General features: G+C 47.6%; 2 protein-coding genes across 2 annotated transcripts; both read left to right on the top strand.

Moving 5' to 3' along the window:
* Positions 1-422: 422 nt before the first annotated feature.
* Positions 423-9,863, top strand: slc7a10b (solute carrier family 7 member 10b). The gene is made up of 11 exons (XM_088297537.1): positions 423-619; positions 1,553-1,757; positions 3,059-3,210; positions 4,408-4,533; positions 4,621-4,774; positions 5,325-5,448; positions 5,686-5,789; positions 5,849-5,945; positions 6,033-6,182; positions 7,240-7,417; positions 7,670-9,863. The coding sequence occupies exons 1-11, from the start codon at positions 523-525 to the stop codon at positions 7,789-7,791; spliced, it is 1,509 nt and encodes a 502-aa protein (XP_088153663.1). The 5' UTR covers positions 423-522; the 3' UTR covers positions 7,792-9,863.
* Positions 9,864-10,924: 1,061 nt separating this feature from the next.
* Positions 10,925-18,941, top strand: dus2 (dihydrouridine synthase 2). Its single transcript, XM_088297538.1, has 16 exons — positions 10,925-11,025; positions 11,456-11,626; positions 11,713-11,758; positions 11,831-11,922; positions 11,991-12,034; positions 12,115-12,175; positions 12,521-12,568; positions 12,659-12,724; positions 13,321-13,391; positions 13,462-13,548; positions 16,306-16,474; positions 16,725-16,846; positions 16,944-17,090; positions 17,179-17,266; positions 17,442-17,515; positions 18,246-18,941. Exons 2-16 carry the CDS (start codon positions 11,510-11,512, stop codon positions 18,442-18,444), a joined length of 1,431 nt encoding a protein of 476 aa, XP_088153664.1. The 5' UTR covers positions 10,925-11,025; positions 11,456-11,509; the 3' UTR covers positions 18,445-18,941.
* The last annotated feature ends 57 nt before the right edge of the window (positions 18,942-18,998 follow it).

Here is an 18,998-nt window from a genome sequence, read left to right as displayed (position 1 = left end):
ATCGCTGCCCGCCACTTTAGGGACACTGGTTCAAAACCACCTCCCACCAACATCCTTTTGGTGCACGGCTGTGGGGTCCTTGAGCAAGACGCTGAAACTTCAAAATGCGGCCCGGGTGCTTAGGTAGCCTACTGCCCCAGTTCCTGTCTGCGTGTCGGCGTGGGTGTGTGCGTGTGTGTGTGTGTGTACTAACAGACCTTGACAGCAACTGTACAAAGTGGCCTTTTGGGTGGACTGGACGCAATTTTCTGTCCATTAAATCCACAAGGTCCACTGCAGACATGTTGGCTCTCCCCGGGGTGTCCCTGAACGCATCACGGTGAGTTGCGCCTACTTAACATTCAACATTCAAGCCCAAGCAGGGGCAGGTTGTTGCGCAAGCGCGGCCCATTGAGGAGGCCTGAATGCCGAGAGAGGGGAGCACTGGGAGCACTGGGAGCACTGGGAGCGCCACCGCCAGCCAGCGAGCCAGACCGAGACGAGCGACGGTGGGAGCAGCCCAGCGGAGCCGGGAAGGCCGACATGGACGGGCGGCCGCGTGACGTCAGGACCCGGGTCCCGGACCGCGTGACCCTGAAGAAAGAGATTGGCCTACTGAGCGCCTGCACCATCATCATCGGTGAACCGCGCACTCCTCGTCACGTCCAACGTTGCGCTTGTGATGACTGTCTCACTTCCTGTCTCGTAAATGTCATCCAGGCTGAGGCCGCCCGTGCGTGCGTCACTTTGAATGAATGAGCGGCAGGCAAGCGTCTCGTGTGTGGATCGCGCCAAAAACAGATTTTCTCAACGCGTCGCGTACTTGAAAGTTGGCGACTGCTTGTGAAATTGCGACGACTTCTATTGGCTGAGCATTTGCTTACGTGGCGTTCAATTGCGCCGACTTTGGGTGAGAGCCACTGGACGGGTTGCCAGTTGATGTCAACTGGTTTAGTGTACAGTGCTTATCCAACCAGTATGTCAAAGTCGTGGATGCCACAGCTATCAAATACTTTATATTGGTGGTGTCCAAACGAAAGGTTGGGGTGCCATTTACGGCCCACCATCCGTATGTTAAAGATTGCTTTTGACCTGGCCGGCAGTGCTATTTTCAAAAAAAAAAAAAAAAAGGGAGTTGGAGTGGGCGGTGATGAAAAAGTGGGGACTACCATTACAAACATTTCTAGATATGCGAATATATAGATACAATAACAGCGAAAATAGTCACGCAAATTCTCGTCACTGCACTGTGGGGAAAAAACAATTTTGTTTCTTGCAAGATCCGATTTTTGAACAAATCACATGATTGTCATCCTCAAGTCTAGTCGGCTTACTTCAGCTCTTGCTTTGCTTCTGAATGCGGAGATGAGATTCAGCTGTTGGAGGCGTGGACCTAGAGTGCTGAGAAATCAAAAAAAATTTTTGCGTTATCGGGCAAGGTTGAGAGGCCGAAACGATTCATTGATGATCAAAAGTGTTCGATTCATGTGATGATGGCTTAGATTAGCTGTGGACTTTGTGACGCATTGTTGCATCTGTAGCGGACTGACTCCGGCCGTCGTCGCTCCCTCAGGCAACATCATCGGCTCGGGCATCTTCATCTCGCCCAAAGGCGTTCTGGAGCACTCGGGTTCGGTGGGCGCGGCTCTGCTGGTGTGGATGCTGGGAGGGGGCGTGGCCACCCTGGGCTCGCTGTGCTACGCCGAGCTGGGCGTGGCCATCCCCAAGTCGGGCGGAGACTACGCCTACGTCAGCGAGATTTTCGGAGGCCTCTTGGGGTCAGTTGCTATTCGTCATTTATCGGACCTCATTCTCAACAGTCCATACGCACAAATGTTATTTGAGTTTTTTTAGTCTAATTCATTGAAAATGATTCACGTCATTATTATGCTGTCGGTTTGAGTTTACTTTTCAATGATACTAAATAGGATCACATTTTGGGGCCAACCATCGCAGCCTTGCAAGTATTGGCTGATATGCAAGAAACAGATGATGTCCTTTTTTGGTGCAAGAGAGGCGGAGTTGATGCAGATTTTAGGCCGCGGCGACCAGCTTCAAGTCAAAATTTGCAACATATGCAAGAAAAATGGCCAGTATACACGTGTCTTGATTTTGCGTCTCCACTCAACTTGTACGAACATTTCGATGCAAATCAGCTCCAGTTTAGTAGTGCCTTGACTGATGAGTTCAATTGCTCTGTGAAGAAGATCGTAACTCAATTTACTCACAAAGCAGTGTCTTGAAAAATGAAGCAATCCACTTAGGAGGTTTTTCCATAGACGAGCCGTCGTTGGACCGATTTTTGCTCCGACTTGCTCGCGCAGATTTGAGCGCTGTTTGGTGGCAGTGAACAACGCAGCTCACTTCTCAACTAGTAGCAGTTCGGCAACAATTGTTCCAAAAGAGGCTTCAGGCTGCTCGATGCCACTCCCAGCTGAAATTTACTGTACACTAACAATTTTATAATGTAGTCATAAGTTCTTTATCCTCTAAAGAGAACGACTAATATTAGTGCCGCACTGATGAGCTGTGAGGAGGAGGAGGAGGACGAGGAGGAGGAGGAGCGGTGACTCCCAGTTGCTATCACGGAAAGTCGGCATGCAGCAGCCAGTCGTAGCGCTGCTGGGCATGTCTTGCCGAGAATTCAAGCGTGATTCAAAATGACGCCTCAATGAAACAACAGTATAACTACCTGCCTGTCTCATACTGCCCCCTTGTGGGCAAGGCGGGCACAGCAGATGGAGCATTATGATGAATCGTTTTTCATTCTTTTTAATGGTGTCTTGACTGCACCATTTTATAAAGTACAAGATTGTGGCGTGCTATTTTTTTGTACTAACTGAAACACCAAACAATCCGTATGTGTGTATCAACAACCCCAAAAATTGAGCACTCAAAAGCTCGGAAATGGAAAAACTTGTTAGTCAAGGTATCATTTGATGTGGTTGATGAAAGCCGATGTCCTGACTTCACTGCACATACTGTTTACTTTCTGGTCTTGGTTTCGTTGGCAAGCAGGAACGAGACCGGCCGGGGTACCTAATTTAGTGGCGGTGTCTCTGTGCTGTGCCGGCGTCAGGTTCCTGTTACTGTGGAGCGCCGTGCTGATCATGTACCCGACCACGCTGGCCGTCATCGCACTCACCTTCTCCAGCTACGTGCTGCAGCCCGTCTTCCCCGAGTGCGCGCCGCCATACGCCGCCACGCGAGTGCTGTCAGCTACCTGCCTCCGTGAGTCACCTCAGCCTTCCTGTCGTCAGCAAAAACAACACAAATGTCACCTTGAAAGGTTCCAATGTCATAAGTTGTTGAAAATGGTGCGGAAGACCAATTTTAAGCAATATTAATTGGTCAAAATGTCATTCATTTATAAACGTTTGATACGTGAATAAGCTTTGCGCTCTCTTTGCTGTTCCGCTCAATTTAAATATGGAAATCAGCTTTCATCTGAAGGGTCGTTGGCCACATTTCATTGTCCTCTGAGCTCCGGTTAAAAGACGAGCAGCAGCATTTTGGACCAGTTGGAGGCGCTTGAGGGAAGGCTGGCTGACTCCAAAGTAAAGTACATTGGTTGGAGTCACTCATGTGACTGGAGTCCCTTACCTTAGCTAAGTGCTACCTGCAGAGGAGCAATGCTGACACGTCATCATTCTTGGCCGGTTGAAAGGTAATCGTCGTCTCCCTCGGGTGAGGGAAGTGCTAGTGCCGGTGGTGGAGGTTGCCGGCTTTCTGGTGGGGCTGTCACGTTTTGTTGGTCCCCTGCAGCGGAAACAATCCGTCTGGCCAGGCTGACAAGCGTTTGGTTTCTTTGTGCCGGAGACCCGGGCCACCGTGAGAGCGCATGACACTGATGGATGAGCCCCGAACACAGTGCATTCCTCAAACCATGGAGACCCACCCGCTCCACACAACACCAGCAAGCCACACCAACCACATACCCTTGATGGAGGGATGAAGCGAAGGACGACAGGGGACAGGAGACGTGTCAGAGACCGATGACAGATGGGCCGGGTACATTACAGCACCAATCGGGAGTCAAGGAAGTGCACAGGGAGGAAAGACGGAGCAATGGAAGGATGGACGCCAAGATGATGAATAAGAAGAAGGAGAGGAAGGATGGAGGGAAAGAGTGGAGGTGGAGGAACTGGAAGGATAAATGAGAGCCAGGAGATGGAGAGTACAGTAATCCCTGAAAGGGCGGTATCCGCTGTGCCTTGCACGTCAAACCTTTCCAAACTGCCCCAGCAACAGACAAAATCCCCAAAATAGCCCCCAAGTATTTGACATGATTTTATTGGACAGGGGTTTATTTCAAAGCAGCGTGTGTGTGCGCGCGTGTGGGGTGCGCGCGTGTGCGTGTGGGGGTGTGGGTGGGTGTGTGGGTGTGTGTGTGTGTGTGTGTGTGTGTGCATGTGCGTGTGCATGCAGTGCTGCTGACGTGGGTGAACTGCTGCAGCGTGCGCATGGCCACCAGGATCCAGGATGTGTTCACGGTTGGTAAGCTGCTGGCGTTGGGCCTCATCATCGCGGTCGGTCTGGTCCAGATCTTCAAGGGTAAACCTTCGTTCCTCACGTCATTCCCAACTTCTTCCTTTGGGAAGTCCGCCGGAAGCTGATGTATACTTCTTTTCGAGCCTCCAGGGAACTTTGAGGCGCTGACTCCTCAAGTGGTCTTCTCCGTGGAGCGGACCCCCTCGGTGGGGCAGATGGCACTGGCCTTTCTGCATGCCTCCTTCGCCTTCAGTGGATGGAACTTCCTCAACTATGTGACGGAGGAGGTGGTGGATCCGAGAAGGTGACTTCTGTTTCTACTTCAAGGCAACTGTACCCATGTTGATTTTTGAAGAGGTTTTCGTCGAGATCCAAAAGCCTTATTTACTACTCTCTCTTCCGTGTGGAGTTCCCTTATTTATGTCTCTAGGTGTTATTCTTGCTGTTGACAGATAAGCATTTTCGTCCAAATGACTAAGACTAAGACTAAATCTAAAATGCTTGCCAAAAACAACACTGGCCATACCCCATTTCTGCATTAATCTCAATGGCAATTTGAAGAGAGTGAAGTCTGTCCCTGGCAACTCTCGCCAGAGCCATTACTGATGGTGAAGAACTGATGTCCGGAATGAACGCGTGGAGATGGGAAGAGTTTGGGAAGAAGTTTGTCTTCCACTCCGTGTTCCGTTTGCAATCTGCTCAATTCCAGAACTGAAGAAGTCTTTCGATTTAAAGGTGAAATGTCTTCAACAAGCAACAGGATTCCAGCCGTTCCCAGACCCAGATGACTTACACTCCACACAAACATTGCCGCGTTCATGTATCCCCTCTGTCGCTGTTGGTGGTGTGTTCAGGAACCTCCCTTGCGCCATATACATCTCCATCCCGCTGGTGACGCTGGTCTACACGCTGACCAACATGGCCTACTTCTCGTCCATGTCCTCGGACGAACTCCTTTCTTCCAACGCTGTTGCTGTCGTGAGTTTTTCTTGAACGTCAATGTTTTCAGCAATAAATATGGAGCAGATTCCCGATACAACATCAGCGGTCACAGTTTATATGATGTAAAGTGAGTTGTTACGCGTGCGAGGGTCAGGTGTGCAGGTCTGAGTAGCCGACTATCATTCTTTAGCGATTGTGTTCAGCTGCTTGGCTTGGTATGTGGCAGGCCTTTGAAAGTCAGAGACTACCTCACTGACCCAACCTCTTGTCCAGACATTTGGAGAGAAACTGCTCGGTATGTTCTCAGTCATCATGCCCATCTCCGTGGCCTTATCCACGTTCGGAGGCATCAACGGCTACCTGTTCACGTCCTCCAGGTCAGTTCCACTTCCTGTTTGCGTCTCTCGTTGAGCGCTGACAGCGTTTGTGTCGACAGGCTGTGTTTCTCAGGCGCCAGGGAGGGTCACCTGCCCAGCCTGCTGGCCATGATCCACGTCAACAAGAGCACACCCATCCCTGCTCTGCTGGTCTGCGTACGTTCAAGCTCGTCTTTGGCCCAAAGGCGTGTCACTTTCCATCCTCTCTCATGAAAGCGTGTGTCTGCGTTTGGGTGTTTGCAGTGCACGGCCGCCATGGTGATCCTGTGCATCGGGGAGACTCACAACCTGATCAACTACGTGTCTTTCATCAACTACTTGTCATACGGCGTCACCATCGCAGGCCTGCTCTTCTACCGCTGGAAGAAGCCCAACCTCTATCGCCCCATCAAGGTCCCATTGCTGTTTCCTTTTTCTCCTTTTGTTCTTTAACCTGGAGTTTGGTGGATCTCTATGCGTGTACTTGCGTGACGGAACAATTTTGCTGTAGATTGCATTGAAGCACTGCAACGACGGGTGAGGAACGGGAAGGGAAAGACTGAGGGTGTCGAACAGGACAGATCAGGACAGGGGCGCTGAATCGGGCAGTTTAACACCTGGTCAGGAAGGGATTCAACATATAGCAAATATGATCGGACAGGCCAGTGAAGCAGGCTCCACTCTGGGAGGAAGGGACATAATGAGTTACAAATAGGATAGGATAGGACAGGATTGGACTGGGCAGGTTCTGGCAGGACAGGTAATGAGGTAGGCACTGTGTGAGATGGTGTGTGGTGGGAGTGGGTACGCAGTGCCAAAATCCCGGTAACTACCCAACTATACTCTACGTGACAAAAACCCGGTCTCCAAAGACAAATCTACTCGGAACTACTCTACTCAATTTTTGGGACCTACTCCTTTGCAGCCCAGTTCTCAAATGTGACGTAAACATTTTGGAGGCCAAACATTGGTCTGAGACAACCGTCATCGATGTGCCGCTGCGCACACCAGCAGCCGCTATTAATGATGAACGATGAAGGGGGAAGAGGGAAAGAGGGAAAGAGGGAAAAGAATGGTTTCCAAGCAATTCAAATACTTTTGAGGTGGTGCGAACCTTTATAACATTACTTGCTGACGAAGATATGCAGAGCCAGCTGAATGGCTCCACGAGGAACCAAAAGGTGTTCCATTGTTTTTGTCAGTGTGTGCAGTGCAGGCGAGCAACGGTAAGGTGATGTCACTAGCAAGATGAGGAGGGCTTTAGGTGCAGAGACAAGTAGAGTAGAGTAGAGTAGAGTAGAGTTGATACCGTCAGTTGATATGAGGCTTGTATCACTATTGGAGTGTGGCCAATGAAATCCAAAACATCACGTATATGTGGGTGGTGACAAAAATATGCGAGTCAATTAACAATCAATGCCTTCAATTGTGTTGACGGATCATATCATGACCATCACGGTGGTTCTCGCAGGTGAGCTTGCTGGTGCCCGTGTGCTACCTGATGTTTTGGGCACTGCTGTTGGGCTTCAGCCTTTACTCGGAACCCCTGGTGTGCGGCGTGGGTCTTCTCATCATGCTCACCGGCGTGCCCGTCTACTTTCTGGGTGTCCACTGCAGGGCAAAACCAAAGTGTGTCAACCGCTTCGTTGGTGAGTCGCCATGGCAACAAACCTCCTCAAGTTGCTGAACTCAAAGTCACTTTGCTACATTAAATTTTGTAAACATTTATGTCATGAGCAGCGAGCTCATGTCAAATGAATATTATTACAGACGGGATAAATACTGTGCAATCATGAACACAATCTATCGGTCGGTCTATACACTAATTCGACAGATAACATATTGTTGACGTGAAGAAATGTTGAGCATTGATTCATAACGTTGCTTCTGTTGTCGTGCAGAGACGGTGACCTCAGTGGGCCAGAGGTTGTGTTTCGTGGTCTTTCCTCAGTTGGACCCCATCGAGGTGGCAGAGGCTTCAGAGTGGACGCAGCCGTTGTCCAGTTCATCTGCTAACGCCTAAAAATCAATGCAAGCGCATCTTGTTTAGATTTCTTGCGGGGACCTCAACCTGTACTGTGCGGGTACGTTCCTGTGTGACGTTTACGGAATTGGGCCGACTGGACGGTCTTCTCTTCTGTCCGACTTTTGATTGTTGTTTTGTTTCCCAACACACAAAGTACCACTTTGCTCACATCACCGGCCTCCCCTCCACTGGAAGATGAAGGAGTCACAGAGCATCCTCGTGAAGGCCCTTGAGGTCTCATCGCACTCCATTTTAATCAATATTTACATTAACTGTTATTTACATCAAAACGTGGGTCAAAATGCGGCCAAATCTCAAATGAATCTGCATTCTTGACATTGTTTAGTCCACGTTGGACTGCTGAGTGAGGCCACTCGATTAGCCGGAGAGCCAGCTAAGCTAGCCAGCTAAGCTAGCCACCTTGTTTTACAACCTTCATTGAGTCAACGTTATCTATTTTACATGAGGCAAATCCCACAGCACACCACCTAACAAAAATGTCACAAAAAGTACATTGACTGAAAAAAATGATCACATCTGGACCAGATTAGTTGAACACTTTGCTATTATCCTGTTGTTTTAATGGAAACAGGTTGATACACAGGTTCATTAGAATAGCCATTGGAATAAATAGTATTTATACAAATATTTTTTTCCTTTTCAGAAAAAAAAAATTAATTAGAAAGGTAACAAGACTTCCCAAAATGGACAGGCGAATACTTGCAATGGCTACTTCCACACACCAAAAATTTGCTGGGTTTTGGACAATTTGACTTTCTGGTGCGAGGAAAAAAACTGATTTTGAGGTAATGTTGTTTTGTGTGAAATGTAAAAGTGTAAAATGCACTAGTTTGACAAAACAACAAGCAAGTAAGCCAACTCAGTTTAGCTAGCAGAGAAACAAACCAGTAAACCGTTTAAGCTAACCATGCAGCCAAGCTAGCTAGCCGAGTTGACTTGAAAACGGAACATTTGAATCGAGTGAACAGCCTCAGTCAAACATTGCTGCCTTCAGAAAGTATCCAACATTGGTTCATACCAAACAAGACGTGGTTTATGAAAGAAACATTCACACTTGCTCGGAGAAACGAGTCATTTGTTTCGTTTCGCCGTTCAGACTTTTTGCAGGGCAACATTTCTTCTTAGGCAACTGACTGATTAAATTTAGATGATTGTATATTCTACGAGACTTTTTTTTTCTATGTATATAAACACCAAGTTCAATTCAACTCTTCACAGCAGGGCCAACATGTTGGTTCTAAATGAATTTTAAATCAAGTCTGAGATCATATGGCTAAAGCGTTTTGCTGTACATGACAACTTTTCACATTTTGATGGTAGGATCATTTTCACCTTTTTATGTGATGAGTTTCATGTTTCAACGTGATCCTTTCCAGGATTCGCATTTCCTTTCAGCACAAACTAAGTCTCCTTTTTGTAGCTCGTGTCACTGGCGGAACCGTAACGTATGCCTTCTTTTTGTGCTATTCAAATCAAAGCTACTGCACCCTAGAAAACATAGCCTAAATGTACTCAAAAACTGATTATATAGTGATGCACCAATCTAGTTAACGTCCGTAGTTTGTAAGACAAGATTGCGTCAGTAGTTTTGTGTCCGAGCAATTTACAATGGTAGTGTTTTCAACTCATCATCATTGGTTATAGGCCCAACCGATACAAATTGGTTAATTTAACCAAGATATTGGTTAATTTTGCCAGAAAAAAAAAAAAAAACAATCACAGCGCACAAACACCTACAGTTTAGGTTGTATGTATGTATTTGGAATGTGGGAGGAAACCAGAGTACCCTCAGCATGCACGGGGAAACATGGAATGTCCAGACAGGTCGGCCAGAGTCCGGATTCAAACCCAAAACCTCTGCGCTGCGTGGCGGGCATGGTAACCACTCGTGAACCGTGCCACCCGGGTTCCACTTCCAGTCCGGTTTATTTTCTTCATGTCAACAAACGATGCAATTCAATACAATGTGTACTATAATAAAATTACAATGTACAAAGTATGATGTTTCTTCTTCCCTAGTTCTTGTCTAGGATGGCCGAGTGGTCTAAGGCGCCGCGTTCAGGACCCAGTCTCCCCAGGAGACCTCGGTTCGAAACTTGAATTTCCCCATTGTTGGACTAATAAAGGGAATCTTATCTTATCTTATCTAGGGTTCATTAGTTGATTAAATTAAATTGATGAATTACAATTCTAAATGTTAATTAATTACAATTGATTGTAAATGAATAAACTTGTTCTCTATGTCTATATCTACTACACGCTGCTCATGAATACAATTGTGCGAGCGAAACGTACTCTCTGTAAACTTCCAATGACCAATAAATAATTTCATTGGTTGTTTGGTGAATCAATAAAATATCATCATCCGGAAGTTATTTTCAGGCGCCGCAAAATCCGAACATTCATCAATCAAACCCCTACTAAAACATCGAAAAAAAATTACAATCCTACACTCGTTTTAAAGCTGAAGATGTGGTAGGTTCGTTCAGCTCCGCACAAAGCACTGTAAAGTGCCAGTCATCTCAAATTCGCGGGCCGCACGAACATTAAACTTTCATAATAAGGCTGGGGCCGCAAACTATCATCCCGTGGGCCGCAACACTATCATCCCGCGGGCCGCAAATGGCCCGCGGGCCGCGAGTTTGAGACCCCTGCTCTTGATTGTTCATTTATTTTTAACCAATCAGTTTGTAGAGTACTGCTGCATAACTCAAAACGCTGTTCGGAAAAAAGGGCCATTGTGTTCAGAAAGATGTAAGATTTAAAAAAGGAAATCGCGGATACCGATCTAGTACGTGGAGAACTTGAACAAATTGTTTCACTTCATATTGTCAAATTTATCACGTTTTGACGTGATAACTTGTTAAAATGCGACATTTTTCATGTTGTAAAAATTTTTCAGGTTGTAATTATTTTTACTTCCTGGCGTGGCAGCAATACTGCCATGAATTTGTATTTTTTCCCCACCGAACAGTATTTGTAAAATCTTGATTACGCAACATTTTTTAAAGTAGATATGGATAGACATGTTGAGAATCTCAGGAATGTGTCCTCTCTAAAATTTTTAGTGTAGTTTGTGCGCGTTTTTTTTTTTTTTTGCATGGTACAGATCTACGCCATTGCTTGATGACGTCACCCAACCAGGAAGTAGGAGACCACGAGTCAAGTCCGAATGCGCCACTCTGGCGGAATTCGACATTTTACATGTCGGTGAGTCTATATGAAGTACATCTAACATACGGTTCATATTCTTTTGTACAATTTGTGTGTGTCTGAGCTAACGTCGTCTGGCTACTTTGTCAGCAAGACGAGTTAAAATGCGATCTTTTTACCCCAACTGACTGGGCAGCCAAACTCCACGCAGAAGAATTCGACTTTTAATTTCATTTGAGTGTCGCAGAACACAGAGTGGATCCTATCTTTTTGCTATGCCGCATTGCGGCATTCGTTTTCACTCGTTTCATCTCACTGAAATGTAGATGCTCAAAGTTGTTCCCCGCGAGCAGAAGTCTCACGATTATCTGCAGTCAAATCCTTCTTATGATGAAAACATATATTTTCAAATTGTTGTCTGTTAAAGTGAACCAACCTTTCTACCATAAAACGATCCAACTTTCAGTATATCCTCTTGTTGAAACAGTTTTAAGGCAGACGGGACGTGCGTTTGGTGGTGCGTTCACTGACTCGACTGGACATGGCTGCCAGGCTGAACTTCGCAAACATCACCGCCTTGGCTCCCATGGTGCGGGTGGGAACGTTGCCTATGAGATTGCTGGCGCTGGACTATGGAGCCGATGTGGTCTACTGCGAGGTGAGGATGGCGACAAAGTTCATCGGTCAGGGTTGAGGTGTACTTTCGTCCATATTAGTTGTTGAATTGTTTGTCTCGTCTGCCAGGAGCTGATTGACATCAAGATGGTGCAGTGTCACAGGGTGGAGAATGGTGAGTTATGGTGGTGGGAACGGGAAGAGTGTGTACGTACACGTGTGTGTGATGAGTCGTATGTATTGGCAGAGGTTCTGCAGACGGTGGATTTTGTGGCTCCGGATGATCGCGTGATGTTCCGGACGTGTGAAAAGGAGAAGCAGAAAGTCGTCTTCCAGATGGTGAGGCGCGAATTGACACACACACGCACACGTTCCTGTTGACGTTATGCATGTTGTTTGTGTTGCAGGGAACGGCGAACCCTGACCGAGCCCTCACCGTTGCCCGACTGGTGTGAGTTCTCGTTGATGTTTCCCTCGGAGACAACTCAATAAATTTCCAAACTCTCCGTCATAATTCCAATGCTTTTTCAGGGAAAAGGACGTGGCTGCCATTGACGTGAACATGGGCTGTCCCAAAGAATATTCCACAAAGGTCAGTTGAAGAACATTGTTGAACAAGTTTTTTTTGCCCATTTCTTTTTTCATAAATATCACATTTTTCTTATTTGAATCAATTTATTTTCAGAACATATAAATTACATTCTTTGCTTTTTGTTTTTGTTTGTCTTTTTTCCGTGATTGCTCTTTCCCTCCTGAACAAACTGTTTTGCTCACGCATTAACTTGTTCTACTCACATGAAACAATGTCCACAGCCGTAAATGTGTTCAATTTGACTCAATTCCCATTGGAACATTTCCCACTTTGAAGTTTCGGTGCGGAATTCAGCGGAGGCCTTTGCAGCTCCCCCGTGAGTGAGTGACGCTTGTTGTGTTGCAGGGCGGGATGGGCGCGGCTCTTCTGTCCGATCCCGACAAGATTGAGGCTGTGAGTGTTTGACGCTTTGCAACCAGGTGCTTTGCTTTGCTGTGCTTTGGTCCCGTGAAGACGTTTTGACGTGCGACCTGTTCCCTGTAGATCCTCACGAAGCTGGTCAGCGGAGTGTCTGTGCCCATCACCTGTAAGATCAGGATACTGCCCTCGGTAACAACAACAACAGCAACAACAACAACAACTCACTGTCCCAGTCTTCATGTCTCCTTTGCGTTTTTCGGAACTGTCGGAGCCATGTTTTCATGCAGGATCATTCCATCTCCGACTCTGGAAGTATGGGATGGGCAATAGAGGAAAAAAAATGTTTTTTCATAGCATTAACAAATTCACTACCAGTAAAAAAAAAAAAAAAAAAAAGATCTTTGACGTCTTTAGCCGTCAACGGTAGTAAATGAGTTCATTGATGTTTTTTATTTTTGAGTATTGTTTTTGAAGTGCCAATTTTGAAGTGTTTGGTCTGAAAACAAAATGTCACGTTCACAGGTCATAAGTTCAATCATTTTTTGGAGTTCCGGTGGCTGGCCGCGCCCTTTTTGTGTTTTCTAAATCAAATAGTTTGCCATGTAACTATGCTGCGCTTCTATAATACTTTAAAAAAGGCCTGGTGTTTAGAAACATAAAAAGAAGGCGCCCGATCTTACACAAGGCATTATTTGAACTCATATTTTACATCTACATGTTTTTTTTCCAAACACCTCTTCACATTTTCTCCATCTTCTTCTCTACTTCTTCACGCTTTCTTGAAGCTGGAGGACACGCTGACCCTGGCGCGGAGGATCGAGAAGACGGGCGTCGTCGCCATCGCCGTCCACGGCAGGTGAGCCTTTTGCCCCGGAGGCGTGGTGACGCTGAAAGGCTGATGCGGGGTTGTCGTGGCGACCGTGCAGGTTCAAGGAGGAGCGTCCCAGACACCCGGTCCACTGCGACTACATCAGCGCCGTCGCTCAGGCCGTCTCCATTCCTGTCATCGCCAAGTAAGGACGCACTCTCTCCCGAAAGAAAAAGCGTTCATTCATACTTGTACGTGAGGTTATTATAGATCATGCAAATGAACAAAAAAAAAAGACAATGGATGTAATGGAAGAAGTAACTTCTGCCGCTATAGAGGGGGGGGGAGAGAGACGCTCGTGTCAAAGAAAGATGGTCCGTCTTTCGTTTGGACGTATGTCGGATTCGACAAAAATGACTCCAGGGGCAACACGACCAACTTATTTTATTTTTTTTTTTTTTCAAAATCGTGCAGCCCTAATTCAGGCTATAGAAATGTATTTATCTATTTGTCTTAGAAATCCCTTTATTGTCATTGTACTCAAGTGTGCAACGAGATTAGAGGGCTCCCCTCTCCAGTGCAATACAACAATAATACAGACAAATATATAAATTAGATAAATAAATAAGAGAGTGCAATGGAATTTAGTACTGAATAGGGCATATAGAAACACATCACAATGCTGTTCTGCAAGGTAAGGGTGGTCTCGTGTGTGTGTGAGAGTTCAGTATGGAGATGGCTCTCGGAAAGAAACTGTTTCTCAGTCTATTGGTCCTTGATTTGATGCATCTGTAGCGCCTGCCAGAGGGCATCAGGTCGAACAGGTGTGAGTTTGGGTGGGTATTGTCTTTGACGATGTTGAGAGCCCTTCTGAGGCACCGGGCGGTGTCGATGTCCGATAGTGAGGGGAGAGGGCAGCCAATAATCCTTTGCGCTGTTTTGACTGTCTTCTGGAGCCTCACTCTGTCCGCCTCAGTGCAGCCGCCGTACCAGGTGGAGACACAGTACGTCAGCAGGCTCTCGATGGACGAGTGGTAGAAGGCCAGCAGCAGCTTCCTGTCCAGGTTGAATTTCCTGAGGACTCTCAGGCAGTGCAGACGCTGGCGGACCTTCTTTACCACTGCTGTGGTGTTGTAAGTCCACGAAAGGTCATCGGAGATGTGTACTCCCAGGAACTTGAACGTGTGGACCCTCTCCACACGCACGCCTTCGATGCAGAGGGGGGGCGGCACCGTCTTGTTCCTTCTGAAGTCGACGACAATCTCCTTTGTTTTTGCAGTGTTGAGTTGCAGTCTGTTGTCCTTGCACCAAGCCGTCAGTCTCTTTACCTCCTCTCTGTAGGCTGTCTCGTCACCTTCCGAGATCAGACCGACCACTGTCGTGTCGTCAGCAAACTTGACGATGGTGTTGTTGCCGTGGGCCGGGCTGCAGTCGTAGGTGTAGAGGGCGTACAGGAGAGGGCTCAGCACGCATCCTTGGGGGGAACCGGTGCTCAGCATGCGGGTGGAGGACGTGTAGGGGCCGAGCAACACAGTCTGGGGTCTGTTGGTCAGAAAGTCCTTAATCCAGATGCGTGTGAGGGCAGGGAGGCCGAGAGTGTCCAGTTTGGCGACGAGGATGTCTGGGATGATCGTGTTGAATGCCGAGCTGTAGTCCACAAAGAGCATCCTTGCATAGCTCCGCTGTTGTTCCAGGTGGCCCAGCACAACATGCAGAGCAGTGTCGATGGCGTCCTCAGTGGATCTGTTAGCCCGGTATGCAAACTGGTAGGGGTCCAGAGTGGGAGGAAGGCAGTCCCTGATGTGCTGGAGAACCAGCCTCTCGAAGCACTTCATGATGACTGGTGTGAGAGCAACAGGACGGTAGTCATTCAGGTGGACGGCTGGTGACTTTTTGGGGACAGGAATAATGGTGGAAGTTTTCAAGCAGGAGGGGATGACTGCTTGAGCCAGGGAGCGGTTGAAGATCCTGCAGAAAACATGTGACAGTTGGTGGGCACATGCTCTGAGGACCTTGCCTGGTATTCCGTCGGGTCCAGTAGCTTTCCTGGGGTTGACCGCCAGGAGCGCGCGCCTCACATCGTGTTCCTCTACGATGAGTGGGGGGGGGTTGGAGCATGAAGTGCGGGGGTGTGACGGTTGGGGCGAGTCAAAGCGAGCGAAGAAGCAGTTAAGCTCCTCTGCCAGCGATGCACTCGGGTCTACAGAGGTCGTGCTGCTGCCTCGGAAGTTGGTGATGCTCCGCAGACCCTGCCACACCTCCCGTGGTCTGTTGCTGGCAAGGTGGGCCTCCAGCCTCCTCTTGTAGTTTGCCTTGGCTAGCTTGATGCCTTTGCTCAGGTCAGCACGAGCCACCCTGTACTGGGCTTTGTCGCCTGACCTGAAGGCAGCGTCACGGGCCTTGAGGAGAGAGCGAACCCTGCTGGACATCCAGGGCTTCGCATTTGGGAAGGTCCGTATAGTCCTGTGTAGGGACACAGTTTCCATGCAGAACTTGATGTAGTCCAGTACACAATGTGTGTAGACATCAAGGTCCTGATGATCAAAGAGGTCCCAGTTTGTGTCTTGAAAGCAGTCCTGTAATTCACTCATGGCGTCGTCACGCCAGGTTTTCACAGTCTTTGTGGTGGGCCTGAATCTGCGCCTGAGACGGGTGTACGCAGGTGCGAGCTGCAAGGACAGGTGGTCTGACTGGCCGAGAGGGGCGAGTGGGAGGGCCCTGTATGCGTGCTTGATGTTCGAGTACACATGGTCGAGAGTGTTGTCTCCCCTCGTTGGGCACTTGACATGCTGGTGAAACTCTGGGAGTAGTCTTTAAATTGGCCTTATTAAAGTCTCCCGCTACTACGTGAACGCCATCAGGGTGGGCCCGCTGATGTTTATTGATGACGCATATATTTTCTATCTGCATTTTCTTCATGTTTGGAGACATTTGAAATGATACAATGTGTGTCTGGTTTCAGCGGGGGCTCCCTGGACCTGGTCAAGACCTACGATGACATCCAAGCCTTCAAGGCGGCCACGGGCGCCTCGTCCGTCATGTTGGCGCGGGCCGCCATGTGGAACCCGTCTGTCTTTCGCAGCACGGGACCGCTTCCTCTCCACGACGTCATGATCCAATACCTCAAATATGTGAGTTGCTGTACAGTCACTTATTGAGAAGATTGCGACCACGTGACTCATGCTGACTCGCTTAAACTGCTGCTTGATGATGTCACTTCAGTGCGACAAACATTAAGAGGACGACACCTCCCGGGTGACTGTTGGACCTTTTCCTCTCCTCACCCCCAAAGACTCGTGTATTCAATTAATTGGCAAAGACGAAAACAAAGCACATTTTCTTTGCAACTGTAGTTTTATAAAGCGACCTTGTTCCGTGCAGGCCCTGCGCTACGACAACCACGCCTTCAACAGCAAGTACTGTTTGTGTCAGATGCTGCGAGACAAAGTGGAATCGGTGCTGGGGAAACGCGTGCAGGCTGCACAGAACAACCAAGAACTCAGGTCTCTCTCTCTTTTTCTTTCTCTCAAAATAAAGCGGTGCTGAACTGTGTGTGTGTGTGTGTGCGTGTGGGTGTATGTGTGTGTGTGTGTTTCCTAGTGAGGCGTACGGTCTTGAGAACTTGTTCAAGGAGATGCAGATGGAACTGGAGGCTCGTCGGGACGCCCTTCTGAGTCCCGAGCGACGGCACGACAACTTTATCACCATGGACGGCGATGTCACCACCATGGCCCTTAAGTTTCAACGGTAACTTTTTTTCCCCCCCAAGTCCCACACCAGCGCCCCAAAAGGCAAAACGTCGAGTGACTTGGTTTTTGTGTTTTGCGGGAGGAAGACGTGAATATCCTCCGCAACTTACGCCAAAGATGTTTCTTCTGGAGTGGAGCCGGCGACAAAAGATGGAGCAGCCGACGTACCAAACGGTAAACAAAGACAACAAATATATTCCGAACATTTCAAACTTTCGCTGATTCCGCTCCAAATTTGAACAGCCCTTCCAAATGACGGTGTGTGTGTGTGTGTGTGGGGGTGTGTGTGGGGGTGTGTGTGTGTGTGTGTGTGTGCGCGTGCGTGCGCGTGTGTGTCCATCCGATACAGGTGCAACGTGCACAAGATCGAGCCTTCCAGTCTACCGTGACTGTGGAAGACAGGAAATACCGATCCTCACTCTGGTCAGTACGCACACACACACACACACACACACACACCGCCTTTTCATGATCACGACAGTCCGTACGTGCAAATTTGATGCTCAAATCTGTGATTTGTCATTTTCTTCTTACTTGCAATTGTGCGTACTCTGGATCTCATTTAGAACCTCCTCAGACCATGTGTACGCACAAATGAGGAAAAAAAAACATGAAACACGTCTTTTACCGAAGAAGCCATGTATTGAAGCGTTGAGGTTTGAAAAATTCACAATGATGATAATTAAGAAAACTTTCCGTCTCCTGATGACATCACCATGTAGCAATGGAATGCGGAAGTAAGTTTTTTTTACAGCTTGTATTGAAAGTTAAAACGGGTCATTTGCTAATGAGTTGGCTGAATGTCCCCAAGAAGCCTGCAGTGGACACTGTACAGTGGCACCTGGAGATGTGCACACGTCACCAGGCCAAAGCAATTGAGGCAGCGGCGTCCAACGCCAGCCGATCGTGTTCCGCTGCCTCGCTTGGCCGAGGCTCCAAGTGAGCGTGAAAGTGACGTTTGGCAGCCAATTACGTAGTAGAAAGTTGAATTTGCAGCTGAATGTTGAAAACAAGCAGAGCCTGAAAAGTGTACATTGGCTATTTGATGGTAGTCAAATTCAGTGTTGGTAATTCAAAACTGTATGGCACAGATCATGAATTGAGTGACTGTGATCTGGCGTCTTTTTGACCTTGCGTCCTCGCCGTCCTACAGGGAGAAGTCAAAGAAGTTTGCCGAGCAGGCGTCCGCCGTGGTTTGTCTGCGCGCTCTAGGAATTCCAGAAGGACGCGTAGGCGAAGAAAATGACCAACACATGCAGAAAAGGAAGCTGGAGGACAATGGAGACATCGGAGAAGAGAAGCGGAAGAAACAAGTGGTAGATGGCGACGGCGAGCCTCAGACTGGCAGCTAGTGAAGACAAAAAATGTTACACGTGGAACCAATGCTGCATATTTAACTTTTTTTTTTTTAACATATATATCTCCCATTATCACCAACTTGTGGAATCCAGCGGACGACTTGAATCTCTCACTTGACTTTAATTTGATATCAGAAACGTGAAGTTGTGTGTTACCAAAAATTTCTATTGCTTTGTAAATGTACAAACAGTTGCTAACTTATGATTTTGTAACAACATTTTTGTTGGAACTTTTTGTTGAGCTTTGGCTTGCAAAGTGCACCTGCGACTAACACGCGGCAGCATCATTTTATTTGGGAGAATCGTGCTTTTACTGCACGTCGACTTTGTCATGGAGCACTCTGATATATATATTTTTTTTATTATTTTCATGTCCAAATCATGTACCAACATTTGTTGCATGTTATGTTTTCTTGAACTCCTCTTTTGGCGTTGTACTTTTTTTCTTTATTAGCAAAAGAAGCTAATATAAAACAGACGAGTGTATTCAAGCCAAACCTTCTCAAACAACATAGGACTTTGTTGGTGCCGTGCAAGAATGGAGTGTA

The sequence above is a fragment of the Idiotropiscis lumnitzeri genome, chromosome 6, assembly GCF_059441095.1.
Source record: "Idiotropiscis lumnitzeri isolate Australia: NSW breed Sydney's pygmy pipehorse chromosome 6, RoL_Ilum_1.0, whole genome shotgun sequence".
NCBI classification, from domain to species: Eukaryota; Metazoa; Chordata; class Actinopteri; order Syngnathiformes; family Syngnathidae; genus Idiotropiscis; species Idiotropiscis lumnitzeri.
Note: the sequence above shows the minus strand (reverse complement) of the source record. Positions and strands in the feature narration are given on the sequence as shown.